Here is a 23,838-nt window from a genome sequence, read left to right on the forward strand (position 1 = left end):
TGCACCCCTGGGTCACGCGCCGCCGATCGGTTCCCGTGACCAGCTGTCCTCCGACATGGAATTCTTGCCCGCTCCGGACCAGATGTCGTTTTCGCCCGTCGGGTGCCCTGACCCGATGGAGGTCGACCCTTCGGCCCCTCCAGTCTCTCTAAGGGCGCATACACCGCATGTTGGCGTGCACCCTGGACTAGGTTTTCAGGCGTTTCCTAGCTCCCCTCGGACCGAATGGCAGGGTGCGGGTGGCACAGCCTCGCCTGTTGTTAGGCTCCCCACCTCGTCGAATACGTCATCATGGGGTCCTCCCCACGGCGGGCGGAAGCCTTATAACACAACCGTACACTGATTTGCGGGAGAGGAATGTGGTGTCACCACCAGACACCACACTTGCTAGGTGGTAGCCTTTAAATCGGCCGCGGTCCGCTAGTATACGTCGGACCCGCGTGTCGCCACTGTCAGTGATTGCAGACCGAGAGCCGCCACACGGCAGGTCTAGAGAGACTTTCTAGCACTCGTCCCAGTTGTACAGCAGACTTTGCCACAGATGGATCAATGACAAATACGCTCTCATTTGCTGAGACGATAGTTAGCATAGCCTTCAGCTACGTCATTTGCTACGACCTAGCAAGGCGCCATTACCAGTTTATATTGAGATTATAATTCATGTATCAACAAGAGCGATGTTCTCCAATTGTGGATTAAAGTTAAGTATTCCAAGAGCTTCGTACTTTATTTATTAGACTCAACTACTTTAACTGTTCCAGACCTCACGCCAGTCTGCGTGAGCTTAAATGCGTGCATTTCGGCCTCCTCTAGCAACACGGTGTTGGCTCTTCTGCCAACACATCAATATGACCACCAACTCTTACTTTACATACCTTCTTTTTTAGTTTCATGAGATTAAATAGGCATAATTTTAGACCTCTGCACTCCACTGAAGATAATTATAACACACAGTAGCCATATAACAGGGGAAGTTTTGTTGTCAGTAAGTTTCCTTATGTATTTGAAACTAGATTAGATGCTTTCATTGTTTTCCCTTTCATACTGATTTATACCTTATCCAATGTACTAATGAAGCCTGTAATTGAACAAAACTGAGCAACAAATAATAGTGATGATGATGATTATGATGAGATGATTAAATTCACAGTCAAAGCATTTGACTACATACTGAAGTCTGTTGGCAAAGAATTTTACACAGTTATAATTTCAGTAGCTAGTAAATATGATATCAATTACAGTACCTATTAGAAGTATTCATCTCACATTTTACACCTTGTCTCCTCACCATCATTTACACAGCCAGAAAAAAATAGTAGTACACCCTTTTAGAGGCTACAATTCACTTAAGATTGTAGCAGTGCGTACAGAGTACATGAAATGATTACAAATCCAGATCAAAAGCACAAGTTGTTCTGAGGTGCCAGGTATCTACCCAGGCCAAAACAGTACGTGGTGTGACCTCCGGGGGTGGCAATACAGGCACTGATGCTGGCATCCAGTTGATTGTACAGATGGCGAATACTGTCCTGTGTTATGTTGTGACATAACTGCTTGTCATGTTCATGTAGTTCTGTAAGACTTGTTGCTTGATGAGTCACACAAGTCACTTCTTGTTCCATCACATCCCACACATGCTCAACTGGAGACAAGACCAGGGATCATGATGGCCAGGGGTGTTGCTGCATGTCTTGCAGAGCACATTGAGTTTCACAGGCAGTGTGTCAGTGTGCATTATCCTGTTGGAACAACACATCACATTCCTGTTGCAAGAATGGCAAAAGAACAGGTCTAACAACCTTCTGCAGGTTCTGTGTGCTGGTTAGCATCCCCTCCCCCCCCCCCCCCCCTCCTCCCCGAAACAACAAAGGTGAACAAGAGTTTTAGCTTCTCATACCCCAGACAGTTAAGTCTGGAGTGGGGCCAGTGTGCCTTGGATGACTGCTCTCTACGAGTCAGTGCTTACCAGTTCTATATCGTATGCAGAAACAATCATCACTTGCATGCAGGCAGAATCTACTTTCATTGATGAAGACCACAGACCACAGACCATCCTCCAAGAGATCATCTGATGGCACTAGTTGAGCTGTGCAGGCTGTGCAGGTCAACACTGTGGTGTGAGTGGAAGACAGGCTAGATATGTGCATGCCCATTGTCCCACTGCTAATAACTGGTTCACAACAGTTTGTGTTGGCACATTTTGGTTCACAAGCCCTCTTATCTGTAGAGTGGTAGATGTACAATCTGCCACTGCTGCCCTTACAATATAATGATCCTGGCAGGTGTCTGTGCTGTGTGGGTGTCCAGAAACCTGTCTACAGGTGTGCGAATATTCATGTGACCGCTGATGCCAGCATCGTTGCACAACTGACACATCACTTCCAACTTGTGTGGCAATTCTCTGAAAGGACCATTCCATTACTCAGAAGGCTACAACTTGACTCCTTTCAAACTCTCTCAGTTGGCTGTAGGAAGCACAAATGCATCCAGCAGCAGGATTGTCTGATTGCTTGCTTCACGTGTTACACCACACTGAGCCTTCTGGCTGTGAGCATTCCCTATTAAAGGGTAGACACACATGGTGCTCTGGCAGCTATGCCACTATGCCGTCTACTGGCAGATGATGTTGAAACCATTATCAGTACATCTACTACCCCTACATGGCATATGCCATCATTGGATAAAAATTGATGTCAGCTTTCCAGTTGTACTAATTTTTTTCCTGCAGTGTATATGTTAGTTTTATTGTTTTTAGTGCAAGGACAACACTTCTGCATTAATTACACTGACTGCAGTTTGTAACTATGTTGATAATATAACAAATGAACTATAGCTTAAAGAAGTTCATAACCCTTTAACAGTAATTAAAACTATATTACTAAATGTTTCTGAGTAAGAGTTAGTTGAACTGAAGTCAGGCTCCGACCTCTGTTCAAGCAGCACCAGGAGTGTGGATCACTTGTTTGTCTCTTACATTACAAGCTTCTAAGTAGAAGTGAGTTACTTATTTAGTTTTGCCTGCGTGCTTTTGTACTTTAGTCTTAAATTTCTTGTATGGTTATTTATTATCATGTGTAGTCTTGTATTTTAGTAGCTGTGTAGTGTATATTTATGCCACCAGTACTGTCACTGTCTTTCGTTTTGAACAGACCAGTGAGCTGGTGACCATTGTAGACAGCTCAGTAAGCCACTCACCTCTTTTCTAGCACCACAAGATGTGTAGAGCATTTGTTTGTGCAATATTGTGAGCTTGTAAGTAGAAGTTAGTTGCTTATTTAGTTTTCTATTTGTGGTTTTGTAGTTTAATCTTAAATTTATTGCATGTTTCTGTACTGTAGATTTCCACAGGCCTTATTATGGTTAGAAAATGCAAATGCTGTGTTTGGATGTAAGGTGAGTTGGAATCCCTGTGCTCACAGCTCCAGACAGTGCTGACTTCAGACATGCAGCTTGTGGCTGTTGCCAGTTAGTATCACATCACTGTGGGAAACTGGAGGTGGGGATCAAAGGGATGTCCATGTGCTCCCCAATCAGTGTACTGCTGTGGTCTGGCAGTTTACTGCCCACATTGTGGTTGAGCCACACCTGTGACCAAGTGGGAGGTTGTTTCTAGGTGTGGCAGGCAACGAAAGGCTTTTTGGGGAACCAATCAATAGGCCTCCCCTGTCTGTCTGACAAATAGGTTTCAGGCTCTATCTGTGGCTGATGAAGAACCTGAGACAGTTGAAACCATGATTTCAGAGGAATTCTCAGCCTCTAAGGTCCAAGCACATGCAGAGGGTGGCATTACTGGCAGCTGGGAGCTCGTATGTCAGATGTGTGTTGAAGCCTCTTAAGGACATGGCTGCTCAGGAAGAGAAGAAATCCAGTGGGTGCTCTGTGTGTGAATGTTAGGGGCAGCCATCCCAGATGTGGAATAGGTCCTTCCAGGTGCCACAAAGAGCACAGGGTGCAGCCAGTTGAAGACAGTGGTTCATGTCAGTGCAAATTATGTGTGTTACTTTGGCCTGGAAGACATTCTCTCTGGTTTACAGCAGCTATTTAAAGAGATAAAGACAGCCAGTCTTGCCTGCAAAATGAAAGAGAGCATCGTTGACAGGACTCAGTGTGGATGTTTGTTACAGGTCTAATTGGAGGTTCTGAATCAGAGACTCAAACAATTCTATGACTATGCAGGCTGCAGATTCCTTGATATGTTCCACATGGTGAAGAGAATCTGCTTAATAGATCAGGGGCCCATTACATACAGAGGCACCTACATGTGTAGTGGGGGCTGTATGAAGTGAACTGGGCAGCTTTTTATGTTATAGGGTCTCAGAAAAGTACAAATAGGGATTCAGTCTCAAAGCTTGTAGAACAAACACAGGATGAGGTTAGACCTATGAAACACTGGTGTTATATTTGTAAATTGTCACAGCTGTGCTGAGAAAGAACCAGAGCTCCAAGCACTCATAGAAAGCACTCAAGCAGAAATTGTTATAAGCACTGAAAGCTGACTTAAGTCAGAGATAAGTTCAGCTAAAGTTCTTACCAAGGACCTAAAGGTGTTCAGAAAGGATAGATTGAATTAAGCTCATGGTGATGTGCTTGTTGCTTTTGAAAGTGGTTTATCTTGTAGTGAAACTGAACTAGATATTTGCTGTGAATATGGATAGAGATTCCACCCAAATCAGCTGAATAATGATATAGTTGAAAGGTTCAAGAAATATTTCCATCTCATTTTGAATAGGTACCTGACTCATACAGGTACAGTTAGTGATTGCTTCAATCTGACCTCAGTATGCTGGTAAAGATGCACTGACTGAAGAAAAATCACAACACCAGATGCAGAATGACACACCAGAGCCATACACTGAACTCAATGGTCTACTCTCTCAGTAGTATCATGTGGCTATTGGAGCCCTGTCTTCTTGTGGTCATACGTTCTCATGACCACCAGTATCAGGAATCATGTACAGTGGCTACATTCCTGCCAAATTTTTTTGTAGTGTCACAGAAGGGACATCCAGCTTCTTGTATCCCTATTACACAATCCTGTTCAAACTCAGTGAGGTGTTGATAATTGTGTATTTGTCACCTTACAAGCATTCTCGGCTAACACCAACTCACCATGCCCAGTTTCAAAAGTAACTAATCTCACAATTCTTACTGCACGTATTTAAAGCAAATCTGATTTACATCTCCATAGTGATGCTACTACCACCACTAGTGTGAAATTGGTATAAACGTCATCTTTCAGGTGTAGAAATGTGCCTAATAACTTTTGTTTATTTTGCACAACTCCTTCTTGGTGTTGTGATTTTTTTTTCACTGTATGTTTAAAGTAGTAGGCAATAAACTTAACCAAAGTTGTACTACATGCTTACTCCAAAAATGTTTTTTGAACAAGTAGTTCAGGAACCCATGCAAAGTATAGATGATTGCCATAACATAAGCTCACTGCAGTGAGACTCAGTACCATAATGCCCAAATTGACCAAAAATAAATTCAAAATAGATCTGTTTAAAAAAGCAGATACAATTTTGCTTGACACCTTCCTAAAACAGAGTCTCCATTCCTTCCAAATTATCTATGTAAGTGATGACCAGATAATGCTTAAATTCAAAGAAGTACTTGTAGTGTTGGTGGCAACTAAGAGTTTCATGTCAAGTGAATTAACAAGAGATGAAACAGATCCCCCATGGTACACAACAAACATCAGGGCATTGTTGCAGAAGCAATGGAAAAATCATGCCAGATTTAAATGTATACAAAACCTGCAAGGTTGGCAATGTTTTACAGAAGAATGAAACTTAGATCAGACTTGAATACAAGATACTTTTACTAGTTTCCATGACTAAACTGTGAACTCTGGCAGAGAATCCACAGAAATTCTTATTGTAAGTAAAGTGCACAAGTGCCGAGACACAATCAACACTTTCACTCCATGATGACAGAACCACAGAAGCAGAGTTACAGAACATGGTTTCCAAAAATTCTTTCACTAAAGAAGATACTGTAAATATTCCAGAATTCAGATCAAGAATAGCTGACAACAAAAGTGACCTAGCTTTCGATACTCTCTGTATAGCAAAGTCCAGATTCTATACCAGTTATGTTCCTTTCAGAGTGTTGTTGTTGTTGTTGTTGTTGTTGTTGTGGTCTTCAGTCCTGAGACTGGTTTGATGCAGCTCTCCTTGCTACTCTATCCTGTGCAAGCTGCTTCATCTCCCAGTACGTACTGCAGCCTACATCCATCTGAATCTGCTTAGTGTATGCATCTCTTGGTCTCCCTCTATGATTTTTACCCTCCACTCTGCCCTCCAATAGAAAATTGGTGATCCCTCGATGCCTCAGAACATGTCCTACCAATCAATCCCTTCTTTTAGTCAAGTTGTGCCACAAACTCCTCTTTTCCCCAATTCTATTCAATACCTCCTCATTAGTAATGTGATCTGCCCATCTAATCTTCAGCATTCTTCTGTACCACCACATTTCGAAAGCTTGTATTCTCTTCTTGCCCAGACTATTTATCATCAATGTTTCACTTCCATACATGGCTACACTCCATACAAATACTTTCAAAAACGACTTCCTCACACTTAAATCTATACTCGATGTTAACAAATTTCTCTTCTCCAGAAACACTTTCATTGCCATTGACAGTCTACATTTTATATCCTCTCTACTTCGACCATCATCAGTTATTTAGCTCCCCAAATAGCAAAACTCATTTACTACTTTAAGTGTCTCATTTCCTAATCTAATTCCCTCAGCATCACCCGAGTTAACTCGACTACATTCCATTATCATCGTTTTGCTTTTGTTGATGTTCATCTTATATCGTCCTTTCAAGACACTGTCAATTCCCTTCAACTGTTCTTCCAAGTCCTTTGCTGTCTCTGACAGAATTACACTGTCATCAGTGAACCTCAAATTTTTATTTCTTCTCCATGGATTTTAATACATACTCCGAATTTGTTTCCTTTACTGCTTGCTCAATATACAGATTGAATAACATCGGGGAGAGGCTACAACCCTGTCTCACTCCCTTCCCAACCACTGCTTCTCTTTCATGCCCCTCGACTCTTATAACTGCCATCTGGTTTCTGTACAAATTTTAAATAGCCTTTCGCTCCCTGTATTTTACCCCTACCACCTTCAGAATTTGAAAGAGAGTATTCCATTCAACATTATCAAAAGCTTTCTCTAAGTCTACAAATCCTACTAATGTAGGTTTGCCTTTTCTTAATCTAGCTTCTAAGATAAGTCGTAGGGTCAGTATTGCCTAACATGTTCCAACATTTTTACGGAATCCAAACTGATCTTCCCCGAGGTTGGCTCCTACCAGTTTTTCCATTTGTCTGTAAATAATTCGTGTTATTATTTTGCAGTTGTGGCTTATTAAATTGACAGTTCGGTAATTTTCACATCTGTCAACACCTGCTTTCTTTGGGATTGGAATTATTATATTCTTTTTGAAGTCTGAGGGTATTTCGCCTGTCTCATACATTTTGCTCAACTGATGGCAGAGTTTTGTCAGGACTGGCTCTTCCAAGGCTGTCAGTAGTTCTAATGGAATGTTGTCTACTCTCGGGGCCTTGTTTCAATTTAGGTCTTTCAGTGCTCTGTCAGTATCATATCTCCCATTTCATCTTCATCTACATCCTCTTCCATTTCCATAATATTGCCCTCAAGTACATCGCCCTTGTATAGACGCTCTATATATTCCTTCCACCTTTCTGCTTTCCCTTCTTTGCTTAGAACTGGGTCTCCATTTGAGCTCCTGATATTCATACAAGTGGTTCTCTTTTCTCCAAAGGCCTCTTTAATTTTCCTGTAGGCAGTATCTATCTTACCCATAGTGAGATAAGCCTCTACATGCTTACATTTGTCCTCTAGCCATGCCTGCTTAGCCATTTTGTACTTCCTGTTGAACTCAGTTTTGAGACGTTTGTATTCCTTTTAGCCTGCTTCATTTACTGCATTTTTATATTTTCTCCTTTCATCAATTAAATTCAATATTTCTTATGTCACCCACGGATTTCTACTAGCCCTCGTCTCTTTACCTACTTGCTGCCTTCAGTACTTCATCCCTCAAAGCTACCCATTCTTCTTCTACTGTATTTCTTTCCCCCATTCTTGTCAATTGTTCCCTTATGTTCTCCCTGAAATTCTGTACAACCTCTGGTTTAGTCAGTTTATCCAGGACCCATAACCTTAAATTCCCACCTTTTTGCAGGTTCTTCAGTTTTAATCTACAGTTCATAACCAATAGATTGTGGTCAGAGTCCACATCTGCCACTGGAAATGTTATACAATTTAAAACCTGGTTCCTAAATCTCTGTCTTGCCATTATATAATCTATCTGAAATCTGTCAGTATCTCCAGGCTTCTTCCATGTATACAACCTTCTTTTATGATTCTTGAACCAAGTGTTAGCTATGATTAAGTTATGCTCTGTGCAAAATTCTACCAGGCGGCTTCCTCTTTCATTTCTTCCCCCCAATCCATATTCACCTAATACGTTCTCTTCTCTTCCTTTTCATACTATCGAATTCCAGTCACCCATGACTATTAAATTTACGTCTTCCTTCACTATCTGAATAATTTCTTTTATCTCATCATACATTTCTTCAATTTCTTTGTCATCTGCAGAGCTAGTTGGCATATAAATGTGTACTACTGTAGTAGGTATGGGCTTCGTGTCTATCTTGGCCACAATAATGCGTTCACTATGCTGTTTGTAGTATCTTACCCGGACTCCTATATTTTTATTCATTATTAAACCTACTCCTGCATTACCCATATTTGATTTTGTATTTATAATCCTGTATTCACCTGAACAAAAGTCTTTTTCATCCTGCCACCGAACTTCGCTAATTCCCACTATATCTAACTTTAACCTATCCATTTCCCTTTTTAAATTTTCTAACCTACCTGCCCGATTAAGGGATCTGACATTCCACAGTCCGATCCGTAAAACGCCAGTTTTCTTTCTCCTGATAACGACATCCTCCTGAGTAGTCCCCGCCCGGAGATCCAAATGAGGGACTATTTTACCCAAGAGGACACCATCATCATTTAACCATACAGTAAAGCTGCATGCCCTCGGGAAAAATTACGGCTGTAGTTTCCCCTTGCTTTCAGCCATTCGCAGTACCAGCACAGCAAGGCCGTTTTGGTTAGTATTACAAGGCCAGATCAGTCAATCAATCAGACTGTTGCCCCTGCAACTACTGTAAAGGCTGTTGCCCCTCTTCAGGAACCACACATTTGTCTGGCCTCTCAACAGATACCCCTCCATTGTGGTTGCACCTATGGTACGGCTATCTGTATCGCTGAGGCACGCAAGCCTCCCCACCAATGGTAAGGTCTATGGTTCATGGGGGGGGGGGGGGGGGGTCTTTCAGAGTATGCTGATGAAATAGCTCTGCTTTTAGCAATCATATATAACTACTCATTCGATTATAGATCCATACTTAATGACTAGAAAGTTGTACAAGTCACACCAATACACAAAAAAGGGAATAGAAGTAATCTTCTATCATTTATGTCAATATGCAGTAGGATTTTGGAGCATATACTATGTTCAGACATTATGAATTATGCCAAAGAAAACCATTTACTGACACATAATGAGCACAGGTTCAGATTTTTTTTCAGCTGGTTCTTGATTCACATTAATTGAAGACTGCTATTGACAGGGATCTCAAGTTTATCCCATTTATAGATTTCTAAAAGGCTTCTGACACCATTCCTCACAAGCAGTTTCTAATCAAATTGTGTGCATGTAGAGTATCACCTCAGTTGAGCGATTGGATCTGTGACTTCCTGTCACAAAAGTTAGTTTGTTTTAACTGACAGGAAGTCATCTAGTGAAACAGAAGTGATATCTGGGGTTTCCAAGGGAAGTATTATGGGCTCTCTGATGTTCTTAGTCTATATAATTAATTTAGAAGACAATATGAGCACACCTCTTAAACTGTTTTGCAGATGATGCTGTTGTTTACCACCTAATTAAGTCATCAGAAGATCAAAACCAACTGCAAAATGATTTAGACATGTTATCTCCATGGTGCAAGAAGTTACTATTCGCCCTATACTATTAAAAGTGTGAGGTCATCCACATGAGTACTAACAAATCATTTCAATTTTGGCTACATATAAATCATACAAATTTAAAGAGTGTCAATGCAACTAAATACTTGGTGATTGTAATTAGGAACAACTAAAAATTGGAACCATCATATAGAAAAGTCTTTGTTTTATTGGCAGAACATATAGAAGATGTAACAAATTTACTGAAGAAACTATCCACACTACACTTGTCTGTCGTCATCTGGAGTATTACAGAACAATATTTAATCTTTATCAGGTTTGATGGACATCGAAAAAGTTCAAACAAGGGTATTTCTTGTGTATTATGATGAGGTAGGGAAGAGAGTGTAATGCATATGATACATAAGATGAGGTGGAATTAATTAAAACAAATGTTTATTTTATTTTTATTTATTTATTTATTTATTTATTTATTTTTTTGCTGAGGTGAGATATTTTTATGAATTTTCAGTAACAATTCCACAAAGGGAGGAATGACCATCATACTAAAATTAGAGAATAAGAGATCACATGGGAGGATTTGCATAAAGTAGTAATGTAGATGAAGATGTAGATATAGATAGAACAGTTCAATTTTATTTCAACCAAACAGTAATTATCATGAGCATAACACATGAAGGAAGAATGACATACACAGTGAACTCAGAAATTTGAGCTTGGCACAAAAGGGTGTCCACTACACTGGAGCAAAACTCTTCAATGCTCTTCCTCCCGAAATAAAGACAAAGATTCATAACAAGAGTGAGTTTAAGAAAGCACTAAAAATATTTCTGCTAAAAAAAGCTTTTTACAGTCTAGATGACTTTTTAACTAAATAAATTGTAATATTTTAATATTATATAATACATGTTGACATAATGCCACTAAGAATTTTATTTAACCTGAGCTCTGTATCTGTGTGTGCTCCGTATCTGTTTTCTGTAGTGTTTTAATTATTCTAAGAAAATATGTATTTTCTTTTTCTGTATTGCTGCCCAAAGAATTTACTGTATTAATTTTTATATAATTATGTACTCAAATTTCTGTATATGCTATAAGATTATCAGATTGTATTTGTAAAAAACTGACTCGTTCCACGTCCTTGTGTATCCAACACAGTTGGACCTATGGAACACGAAATAAATCAAATCAAATCAAATCATTATAAAGTCCTTGAGGTGAGCTGTGGGCTGAAGGACCCAGTGGCAACAGTGCTGATAGTAAAAAATGACTTTATTTAACTCCAATACATGACGTGTCATGACTGAATGAGGTGATCATGCCTCCCTCTGTTGTACCTAGCTGATGCTCGTGTATGGGTGGCAGCTTCTGTATGCTGAGTGGGTGCCTTGCGATGCTGACTGCAGGTCCAGGGTAGGCTGGCAGCTTTTAGATGTTATGGCCATTGATGTAAGTGATGTGGTACTGCCCTTGACAGCATGGAGCGCTGACTGCCCCTCGCTTCGCACGCATCACTATGTTCGAGCTTGGAGATGGCTGTGTGTGTGGGATACAACTCACTGCCCTCTGGCAGGAACTGAATGGCAGCTGGTGCTGAGATGCCAAGTCCCATGAAGAATTCAGCATTGCTGGCAGCATGCACAGGTAGCAGATCAGTGGGACTGTGGCACTGAGTCCTGTGAAGGACTTGATGCTGACAGCAGGTGTAGGCTGGTCTCAAAACCGTGGCTGCTGCTGGCAGTGCCCAGTTAACTCACTATCTGGTGCAGCTCTGGCATCATGGTGGCATTACTGGTCTCCAGTGATGAGAAGTGATCGCTGCCTCAAAATTTAGACATTTATTTCATTAAAACCTGGCATCTAGTCATGTTTTCCATAACAAGAGATTTGCCCTGGTGTGATATTGCCTCACATGCTAAGCAATTACCACCATGTAGTGCAGTTTACAGCTGCACTTGCCTATCCTCATCTCACAGTCCACTTGCATATCTGTTAGTGTGATGTATCCACATTAGGAGCTACTTGCTTCTGGCTACTAATGCAATACTCCATGCCGGCTTTCTCACTAGTTCTTATTACTTTTGCTAAAGACTCATAACTTTTGCTCAAACACTGGGTAGCAATTCTGTAAAAAGATTAAATGTGAAGCACCACTGTCTGATTATTATTATTAGTAGTAGTAGGAGTAGGAGTAGGAGTAGGATTTCAGTTAAATTTATCTTTTCTCCCTGTACCTGCTCTTTGATAGACATACAGTCTTCCTGTATATTTCTTATTGTCTATTACTATGGCCGTAAATTCCATTGTCTGTTCCATGGACTAGTAACATCTGTCATGCGAGCATACTGTACATTTTGCCAATATCAAACTGGGATTGTTGTATGACTTTGATATAACATAGCACATTTACACTTTGTGCTAAGATCACATATATTGTCTCTGTTTTTACAGTCTTATTTATTAGTAGCAGCAATGGTGAAAAATTTTCGTTACTACTAGTGCAAGTTTCAGTACATCACAGGAGGGAAGTTAATATTCATAGCAAAATACCATAAATCTCTTATTATAGTTTCTATACTAGAAGAGGTTCCCTAACAAGGGAACCTCCCCATCGCACCCCCCTCAGATTTAGTTATAAGGTGGCACAGGGATAGGCCATGAGGAACTGAACACAGATCAATCGAGAAAACAGGAAGAAGTTGTGTGGAACTATGAAAAAATAAGCAAAATATACAAACTGAGTAGTCCATGCGCAACGTAGGCAACATCAAGGAGAGTGCCAGCCTACGAGCGCCGTGGTCCAGTGGTTAGCGTGAGCAGCTGCGGAACGGGAGGTCCTCGGTTCAAATCTCCTCTCGAGAGAAAAGTTTGATTTTTTATTTTCAGACAATTATCAAAGTTCAGCCTCTCACACATAATCAACTTCGCTCTCCAAAATTCCAGGGCATGTTCCGATTTGCTTGGACATATGCACAATTTTACGGTCTACACACGGAAACATTTGAAAAAGGAAAAAACATATGTTTTGACAGAGCACAGGGAAAACTGTGTGACTGTGAAACTGTTGCATTCATTTGTTGCAGTTTATGTGACAAACTCTTGTGTTTTCATCACTTTTTTGGGAGTGATTATCACATCTACAAGAAAACCTAAATCGGGCAAGGTAGAAGAATCTTTTTACCCATTCGCCTAGTGTGCAAGTTAGGTGGGTCGACAAAATATTCCTGTCATGTGATGCACATGCCATCACCAGTGTCATATAGAATATATCAGACGTGTTTTCCTGTGGAGGAATCGGTTGACATATGAACTTGCGATCAAATGTTTTCGGTTCCCATTGGAGAGGCACGTCCTTTCGTCTACTAATCGCACGGTTTTGCGGTGCGGTCGCAAAACACAGACACTAAACTTATTACAGTGAACAGAGACGTCAATGAATGAACAGTCAGATCGTAACTTTGCGAAAATAAAGAAAGTAAAATTTTCGCTTGAGGGAGGACTCGAACCAAAGACCTCTTGTTCCGCAGTTGCTCACTCTAACCAACGGACCACGGCACTCCTCAGCTTACATTGTCCCTAATGTTGCATATCTTGCACATGGACTACTCAGTTTGTATATTTTGCTTATTTTTTCATAGTTCCACACATCTTCTTTCTGTTTTCTCGATTGATTTGTGTTCAGTTTTTCAAGGCCTATTCACTGTGTCAATTTATAACTAAATCTGAGGGGGTTGCGATGGGGAGGTTCCCTTGTAAGTATTGAAAAATATTAGGACATTTTCTAATAAAGAATTAGTGTCAAAACACAAATTTATGTGTCTGTAGTCCTTATATTAATGAGATCAATCCTAGATTAATTCAGCTGTGGTGAAATATGCTGCCAGGTAAATTACTAAACGTATACACATTGAGGAAATTGCATCTTCAGAGAAGATTTGTATATGCCAGTTTGAGACATTTCCTCCATCCTAAACAAATTTGCAAATCTTTTTGATTTTAAAATAGTCCTAATTAGAAGCTATACTACTCTGTACCTATGATGTGTAGAAATATTACATGTGATTAATATCTTAGTTTCCTTAATGATGAATAAAGATTAAAAATATGCTACCATAAAATAAAAACAGAACAATTTCGTCCCTAAAATATTTTAATAGTGCACTGAAAATACTTTATTGACAAATATTTTGAAAGGTACAAATTTGTACTTGTGTGTGTGTGTGTGTGTGTTTTCTGTTGTGCAGTGGAAATTTGTACATAAAATGCATCAAATAAGTATTGTTGAATATCAAATATTAATGTGGGCTTGCATATTACAATGATAACAATGTATCAAGGAAACAGATGGAGCAAAATGCACTTGAATTAGGTTTTTAAAGCTTTAAGCCAACTTCACTCCAGGTATCCAATGTAAAGAGTGAGGATGTCTATGAAATGTGTGTGTAAAATCAGTCTTACCTTCAAATACATTGAAGAGCCAAAGAAACTGTTACATCTGCCTAATACCATGTAGGGCCCATGCGAGCATGCAGAAATGCCGCAACACAACATGGCATGGAGTCAATTAATGTCTGAAGTAGTGCTGGAGGGAATTGATACCATGAATCCAGCAGGGCTGTCAATAAATCTGTACAAGTATGAGAGGGTGGAGATCTCTTCTGAATGACATATTGCAAGGCATTCATGTCTGGGAAGTTTGGTGGCCAGTGGAAGTGTTTAAACTCAGAAGAGTCTTCCTGGATCCACTCTGTAGCAATTCTGGATGTGTGGGGTGTCACATTGTTTGGCTGGAATTGCCCAAGTCTGTTGGAATGCACAACAGACATGAATGGATGCAGGTGATCAGACACGATGCTTATGTACGTGTCATCTGTCAGAGTCATATCTAGACATATTGGGATCACATATCACTCCAAATGCACATGCCTCACACCATTACAGCACCTCTACTGGCTTGAAAAGTCCCCTGCTGACATGCAGGGTCCATGGATTCATGAGGTTGTCTTCATAACCGTACATGTCCATCTGCTTGATACAATTTGAAACAAGACTCATCCGAGCAGGTAACATGTTTCCAGTCATCAACAATTCAATGTCAGTGTTGAAGGGCTGAGACAAGGCATAAAGCTTTGTGTCGTGCAGTCATAAAGGGTACACGAGTGGGCCTTCAGCTCCGAAAGCCCATATAAATGATGTTTCATTGAATGGTTCACATGCTGACACCTGCTGATGACCCAGCATTGAAATCTGCAGCAATTTGCAGAAGGGTTGCACTTCTGTCACATTGAATGATTCTCTTCAGTCATCGTTGGTCCTGTTCTTGCAGGATATTTTTGCAGGCACAACAATGTTGGAGACTTGATGTTTTACCAGATTCCTGATATTCACACTACACTCTGAAATGATCATACAGGAAAATCCCCTCTTCATTGCTACCTCGAAGATGCTGTGTCCCATTGCTTGTGGGCTGATTATGAAACCATGTTCAAACTCATTTAAATCTTGATAATCTGCCATTGCAACAGCAGTAACCAACCTAACAACTGCATCACACACTTGTTGTCTTTATAGACGTTGCTGACCGCAGCGCCATATTCTACCTATTTACATATCTCTGTAATTGAATATGCATGCCTGTACCAGTTTCTTTGGTGTTTCAGTGTAGGATCTGACTGTAATAAGGAAGTAATGGCATTGCAAATCTGCAGAACACTCACAGACAAACCCTACTCCATACCAAGATCACATGATCGGAAAGGTAATGTAGGTTGATGACAAAAATCATGGCCTGTGAATTTGAATGCTCACTCCTTAGGTATTCTTACTATCATCTGGTTTCAAGACAATGACACATTTAACATGATTATTTTTACCAGTGTTAATAACATTATGAAGCTACAGATGCTACATTTGTAATTCAAGCCAGAAAAACCCTTGTTAAACATCTTTAAATCCCTATGCTTTTTACTTTTCATCAATAATGTACCCTTTTCCTGATTTTATCTGTAATGTGCTCCAGCAGTGTCTGATATTTTCAGTTTCAATTTGTACAATCAAAGGCTACAACAGCTAAATTTAAGCTAATGGTTTTTTTGTCAAGAACAGATGGTAATTTACATGCTGTAATTTATTATACAAAAAATTATTTGCAAATGAGGTTGATAGAGTATTCCTCTCATCAGCCTTTTAGCAGCTTACCTGTCAGCAGGACTATCTTTATCAATACCAGAGACAACAACCTCCCCTGCAGAAGTTCCTTGTACAGCTATTCCATAACCATGCAAATCAGACTGAAGAGTTAGGTACACTGTCTCTGAGTGGCATACACCAGTACAGCCAGCACTAGTCACTGAACCTATAAGAAAATAAAATACACATTAATTTTATAAAATTTATGCAGCAGTTATTATCCAAATAACTTTCAAATTACATATTGTGGAAGTTTAATATGTTTCCCTTTTGACAGGTGTACAAGTTGCCCATAGAGCTATCTGTCTACAGACTGGAAAAAACTTAAATGAATGAGGTTTACAAAATATTTTTACTTTGTAGCTTATTCCAAGATCATTTTAAAGTGTTGTAGCCTGTTGTTTGTGGGAATAGGAGAAAATTTATGTATAAACTATTTTTACTCCTGCAGCTACTTCCAGGATAACATTTCCTATGGAACACACACACACACACACACACACACACACACAGAGAGAGAGAGAGAGAGAGAGAGAGAGAGAGAGAGTTTTGGATGTGAGAATATATTAGAAATATATATTTGAGAGGACTGAAGCAGCTATCACAAACTGCTTCTGAATGTTGCATTAACTACCCATCAATAATGACAAGTTTGTATATTTCCTCTTTCCAGTTGCAGTGTGTTACAAAGGTCTTGGAGAAAGATTTGTATATAAACACCCTGATAAATCTTATTGATAAATTAGTGCTAGGCCACATCATATGAATACCATTTACTTTTTGCCCTTTAAAAACCTACCTACTAACAAAAATATTGTACTGTTGCCAATAACACAAATCAGCTTCAGTTCAAGTTCTCTGGTGTAGACTGCAATAACGCATTAGACAGTAATCTGGATTTGTGATGGCAGGGCAGGTGGGAGACAGTGTTAGCGAGCTCGTGAATCCCTGCAACTCATGTTAATCACATTAGTGCACTGCCGCTGCCAGTTGAATCCAATGTTACCAGACAGAGGTAGGGTTTCTGCAGCATGGAATATATTGCCATTTTTAAGCCTAAATCAAACACTGGGCATTTTTGTATTAATTTCGAGTGTAACACACACCTGAATTTTGGAGACAATTTTTCAAAGAAAAGAGTGTGTCTCATAGTTTGTAAAATATGGTAGCTCCCATGAGTGTAGGATATTGGAAAACTAATAAAGTAAGTAGAAAGATCAAAATTTTTTTTATATAAAATCAAATGAATAACATCACTTAAAAATACAAATTTCCCTCGACTAATTATGATGATTGCATTAGTGTTGGCAGTTCATGGATGGATATGGAACCAGGAACTTTTCCTCAATGGGTTGGCTTGGGAGTTTCAATGATATGAATCATTGGACCATAGGTGCAACCACATTGGAAGAATATCTGAGGAGAGACCAAACTAAAATATGGTTCCTGAAAAGGAATGACAGTATTTTCAATGACTGTAGGGGCAACAGTCTGGATGCCTTGCTGATCTGGCCCTGTAACATAAGCCAACATGGCCTTCCTATGTTGGTACTGTAAATGGCTAAAATCATGGGGAAATGATAGTTGTTACATATGTCAAAGACATGCAGTTTACTGTATGGTTTAGTGACGATTGAGTCTATGAGGAATTGGTTATCAAAAAATATGTTGTAAGTCTTATTCCCATTTATGAATTTCAGAGAAGCTGTAAGTCATTTTTGATGAGGGGGGAGGGCAGGAGGGGGGGGGGAGGGACAAGGTCCAGATGGCATGGATTCTGGAGCAGCCATTTGTGAATGTTGTGCTCGGTAATGTGTTTTGCCATTGGTTGATCAACTTTTACTGATCTTACACATTTTGGCAGTAATAATTCATTCAGGTGGGCAGCTGGTTAATACTTATGTACACATAAAAGGCTGTGTGAAAGTTGTAAGGCATGACTTGTTTCACCAGCTGACTGGACTCTGATAGGGCAGGATATGCCTGACACAGAACTGAAACAGGGTGTGTATGGCACCTGGCTCTTCATCAGGAACATGACCCATGTAGCAAGGCTTTAGTAGTAGATGTGGAATAATGATCAAGCAAGATATTTTGTAGATTGGGAATGCAGTGTATTACCACTTTGGGATGGGTGGGAAGGGCTGTGGGTAGAATAATCTTTCATTTCCAGGAACAACAATAGGCAGTTAAAGACCTGGTGAAGGATGTGGTTAAGTTGTTCCATGCATAGTACCCAGAATCTGACATGGCTGGGAGACACTGGCTAACAGACTGAAGGTGTTGATGGTGAGTCACTGAAAACCACAAAAGACAACAACAGTGATGGACAAACAACAAGACAACATGACAGAATGACAAATCTGGAGTGTAAACCACATCGAGAGCTCATATGTAGCAATATCTGAAACCAAGCAACATTGCTTACAAGAGATGATATGAGAGCACAGTTGGAACATAACTGAGGCCCAGCCCCCATGCTGCTAACTTTATAGCACAGCTGCAGGAGCCAACGGGCTGGCACATGAGTCCTGGCCTATGTATAGTGCTGAAGCAGTGATAGCAGCACTTGCAAACATTAGGAGCACCACCTAGCAGCTGTCATCTAGTTCCAGGCATTCTGGTGAGCTTTTGAACTTGTCAGACTGGGATACCAGATTCCTCCCTCCCAAATGGGTGCATAGGGCCTGAAGCACCCTGTATGTCATTTCAGAAGGTGAACCAGCTGCACAATTGGCAATTTGGTGGAGATGCCTGACAGCTGGGAGAAGGAACATGAGATGTCAGACAATGCACTGGAGACTGGCGATGTGGGAGATGACTATTGAGGTTATGTATGCTGCAGTATGTGCTCAACCTCCAAACCTATATCCATGGGAACCACCAATGGGGTGCCCTGGAGTGCAAATTGTACCTGTGCAGTTGGGTCCCAGTCTGAGTGACCCACTGATGGTGGCGCAGTCAGTAAGTGGTGACGGAGTTGGTTGGTGTACCGACACTCCAAACCCCATGGAGAATCAACCAGCACAAGGTACCGTCAATGGTGGCTCACCACTGTACCCAGCATCCATGAAAGTTTTTCTACATAGGAACATGCGCAGATGACTGAACCTGATGGGCATCATCCAATGTCGTGGATCCAGGTTCTGAGGACTGTTATGCCAGGAAGTGGAGGAGAGTACATGGCTGTTGCCCATGAAGGAGCTCTGCCGGGCTGTGGTTATGGACAGGGGTGGTCCTGTAGGTGCTCAGGAACATCATGAGCACTGATGTGGAGGAGGATTTGGCCATTGCTTTCAACACTTGTAGTTATTATTTACATACCATCTGCTCCACTTCACCATTGGAGGATGGGTCAGACAGTGGGCTAAACAGATTTTAATTCCACTGGTATTGCAGAACAGTTCAAAGGCTGTTGCCATGAACTGGGGCCGGTTGTCAGACAGGAGGGTGTAGGGAAGCCCTTGGATGATGAGAATCTGGGTAAGTGCACTGAGTGTGGTGGTTGTAGTGGCAGATGCCATGCTAACCACATGGGGTAGCTGGAATGAGAGTCTACAAGGGACCAATCCAGTCCAGATGACTGCAGTTGCAGGAATGATATGGAGTGGACCAGGGGGTGAAAGACAAAGGAGAAGCAGCCTGATGGTGGGTGCATGCAGAACAGCTGCCCTACACGACCTCCATCTCTTTGTTCAGACCTGACCAGTAAGCATGTTGTCTGGCAAGAAATTTCATCTGTGACATACCAGAATGCTCACAATGGGAGAGTTCCAAGATATGAGAATATAAGGTAGTCAGGATGACAATGTGGTGGGAATCTGCATCTGCATTCAGCAGGAGAACATCAGAGACAACAGACAAATGATGAGCAAGGTGAGCGCAGGCCTGGAGTTCTGAATCAGTAGATTTGAAAAAATAAATGGGCAAGCCATTTAACACCTTCCAAGGCGTGTTTACATTCTATGTCAATGTTGAACCAAGATACCTCCTGTATGAATGCAGAGCCTCATGATGATAACATTGAATAAAATGTTCTCGGGTTTCCAACCATGTCAATTGCTTAAAACTACCTTATTGTGTCCACAATAGGTTCTCCAACATACACGCTGGTGAAGTACTTGGCCAAGCTCCTCGCTCCACATGTGGGACACTGTGAACATCAAATAAAAAGCTCAGCAGAATTTATCAGCAGAATCAACAATCTACGCCTTACTAAGGACAATATTATGGTCAGTTTTGATGTAGTAGTGCTGTTTACGAATGTGCCTATCAAAGACACTTTTGACCTAATTTCCCAGTACTTTGTAAGTGACATGGTTGAGCTATTTAGGCACACTCTTACGTCCTCCTATTTCGTGAACAATGGCCAGTATTACGATCAGACAGACAGTGTAGCAATGAGTAGCCCATTGGCTCAAGCTGTTGTAAACCTCTTCATGTAGAATTTTGAGGGTATTGCCATAGATACTGCACCATTGAACCCGAAGTGTTTCTTTCGATATGTTGACGACACATTCGTCATTTGGCCACACGGACGTGAGAAACTAGACAAGTTTTTGGAACACCTCAATGGCATCAACAGTAATATCCAGTTCACCATGGAGGTGGTAAAAGATAATGCATTGCACTTCCTTTACGTCCTTGTCCACCATAAATGAAATGGGTGCCTTGGCCACAGCGTCTACAGAAAACCTACCCACACAGACCTGTACCTGCACGCCACCAGCCATCATCATCCAGCACAGAATCACACAGTATTACAAACATTGGTGCATTGTGCAAGAGTAATATCAGATGACAATAACCTGCCCCATGAACTGAGCCACCTATGCAAGGTTTACAGGAATAACGGCTACAGCGCCCATCAAGTGAAAGAAGTGATTTCTGGGAAATATCAGAATAAGACCACTGACGAAGGGTAAGAAAAGAAACTTTCTTTGCTGCCATTCTGTGGCGCTGCATCAGGCAAGATAAGCTGCCTGTTGGAAAGACACAAGATCAAATCAATCTTCAGGCCTCCAACGAAAATCCATCAATTACTGAGACCAGTTAAAGATGAAGTAGGTCTCAGAACACATGGAGTCTACGAAATACCTTGTGAGTGTGGCCAGAAGTACATTGCACAAACAGTGCATACTGTGGAACAATGCAGGAAAGAACATGAGCGGTATTATTGCCTACGCTATCCAGAGAAATCTGCGTTAGCTGAGCATGCGTTAGAAAACAGTCACCACATAAAATTTGATGATACCTCTGTCATGGCTCACACTAACGGCTTCTGGGACAGTTTCATAAAGGAAGCTAATGAAATAAAAATTACCGCAAACACCCTGAATAGAGACGGTGGCTTGCAGCTCAGTGCTGTGTGGGATCCGGCGATCGCGCGGTTGAAGAGGGCACATTGAACGCTGACTCAAAACATGCCCATATATGGCAATGTCACGGGCACCAGTGATGCCACAGCCGGCAGCTAGTATATATAAGGGTGCACCAACAGCCCACTGGCAGTCATAACTCTTGACAATGGCCAAGGAGTGCTTGGCCGAAAGCTCGTGTAGTTTTAAGCAATTGATGCGGTTGGAAACCCGAGAACATTTTATTCAAGATACCTCCTGTTGGTCAAATGCTAAGTCTTGTCCTGAGAGTTGACAAGGGAGTGCAACCGCATTTGCATGTTATGTGGTAGGATTGTACTTAATGGTGTAACTGTAAAAACTAAGGAAAAGAGTCCAATGCTGGAGCCTTTGAGTCATTCACTCTAGAAGCTGAGAGTATGGCCCAAAGAGTGCTACCAGTGATTTTTAGTCAGCAATGAGGGTAAACCCAGTCGCAAAGAGGTACACATGAAATTTCTTAATGGCAATGATGATTCCCAAAGCCTCTTTCTCGATCTGTGAGTAATTTCTTTGAGCATGTGTCAGGGTCTTTGATGCACTGGTGATGATTTGCTAAGTACCATGATTGTTATGGAACACAAGCACTTCACTTATGCTATAGGGGAAATGTCAGATGCCAAAACAACGGGATGTGATGGAGGAAAGGACATAAGGCAGAGTTCCGAGAGTAACATGTCCTTCAGCTGGGTGAAAGCATGTTCACAGACAGCCCACAACTGAAAATTAATGCCCTTCTTCCGCAACTGGTTGAGTGGGTGCATAATTTTTGCTGCTTGTGGAAGGAACTTCACTTTACACAAAAAGGCCTTCAGTTTCTTTAGTTTCTGAGGACATAGGAGAGAGTAAATAGCTGAGATGTTGTGATCAGTGGGAAGAATCTCATTTTTGTTGAATAAGTGTCCAAAGTATTCCACTTGCTCCTGAAGGAACTGACATTTTTGTAGGCAGCACTTGTGTATGGTATCATGCAACATAGTAAAGAGGGTGCAGAGGTTATGCTGGTGGTCTTGGTGGTAACTATTATGTCACACAGGTAATTGGTACAAGAGGAAATGGACACGGTTAACTGTCCTAGGCATCTCTGGAAGATTGCCAGAGCGGAAGTGATCCCAAAGGGCAAACGTTTATGTTTGTACAAGCCAAAGGGTGTATTGATGAGCATAACGCATTGAAATTCTTCATGCAGGGGTCTGTAATTAAGCATTGGCAAGGTTTATCTCAGAAAAATATTCACTTCTAACAAGTTTTGTAAGAAGATCCTCTGGATATGGTATGGGGTAGGTTTCATGTGTCTGGCACTGACTGTTGATCCAAAATCTCTACATAGCCAGAGGGAGGCATTCTGTTTCTTAACCTCCACCAGGGGCATGGCCCAAGCAGTAGTTTTGACATGTTCAATTATCCCTGCTTCATAAAGGCAATCAAGTTCAAGCTTAACTGCTGTCTGTAGGGGGACTGGAAATGAACATGCCAAAAAGAAATGGGGCACTGCATCAGGATGTAGAGAAATATACACCTTAAAATTGGTGGCACATCCCTGGCCAAGTTTGAACATAGACATGAAAGATGCTCATAGTCATCAAATTCCTGGAAGGGAACCATGTCAAAGGTGAACTGAACTTCACCCGTGATGGAGAATCAAAACAGTGAGAAAGAATCTACGCCAAAAATGTTTCCAGGCGAGTGACTATTGACAACAAACTGCTTTATTGGCCATGTAACCTTCTTGTACACTGCTGTATTTGTGAACTGACCTCTGAGGGGAATTGAGCTGTCACAATATGCAACCAACTTGAGAAGGTCGGGCCATTGCTGGGAAACACAGACAAGCGTATGTTGGGAAGTTCACCGGGGAAACCATTGCTCCTGTGCCTGCTTGGAAACAAATGTCCCGATGTGCAATCATGAGATCAATAAACAACTTGTGGTAGGAGGATTGCCCTGGAGAACAATGGCCTGGAGTTCATGCAATGTCTCTTAATGCAAGTATGGAGTGGGGTTCGGCTGTCCTGATGCTTAGTGGCAAACATTTTGGAGATGCCAATCCTTTCCACAATGGGTGCAGTGTGCCTAGTGATCTGTACAATCTGTATGGTTGTGCATTGTGAAACAGTCAGGACAAGATGGGAGACCCCCACTGCATATGCTGATTTAGTGTAACTGGCTGTTCAGAGGTCACTGACATGTCCAAAAGTGATGAAGCACAGCA

General features: G+C 41.2%; 1 protein-coding gene across 1 annotated transcript in view; it reads right to left on the bottom strand.

Moving 5' to 3' along the window:
• LOC126248080 (glutamate receptor-interacting protein 1) overlaps positions 1-23,838 on the bottom strand; it is a 535,929-nt gene that overhangs the window by 145,155 nt on the left and 366,936 nt on the right. The window contains exon 8 of the mRNA XM_049948737.1: positions 16,240-16,396. Within this exon, the coding sequence (XP_049804694.1) occupies positions 16,240-16,396 (157 nt within the window). The remainder of the gene's footprint in view (positions 1-16,239; positions 16,397-23,838) is intronic.

This window comes from Schistocerca nitens, chromosome 3 (genome assembly GCF_023898315.1).
Source record: "Schistocerca nitens isolate TAMUIC-IGC-003100 chromosome 3, iqSchNite1.1, whole genome shotgun sequence".
Taxonomy (NCBI): Eukaryota; Metazoa; Arthropoda; class Insecta; order Orthoptera; family Acrididae; genus Schistocerca; species Schistocerca nitens.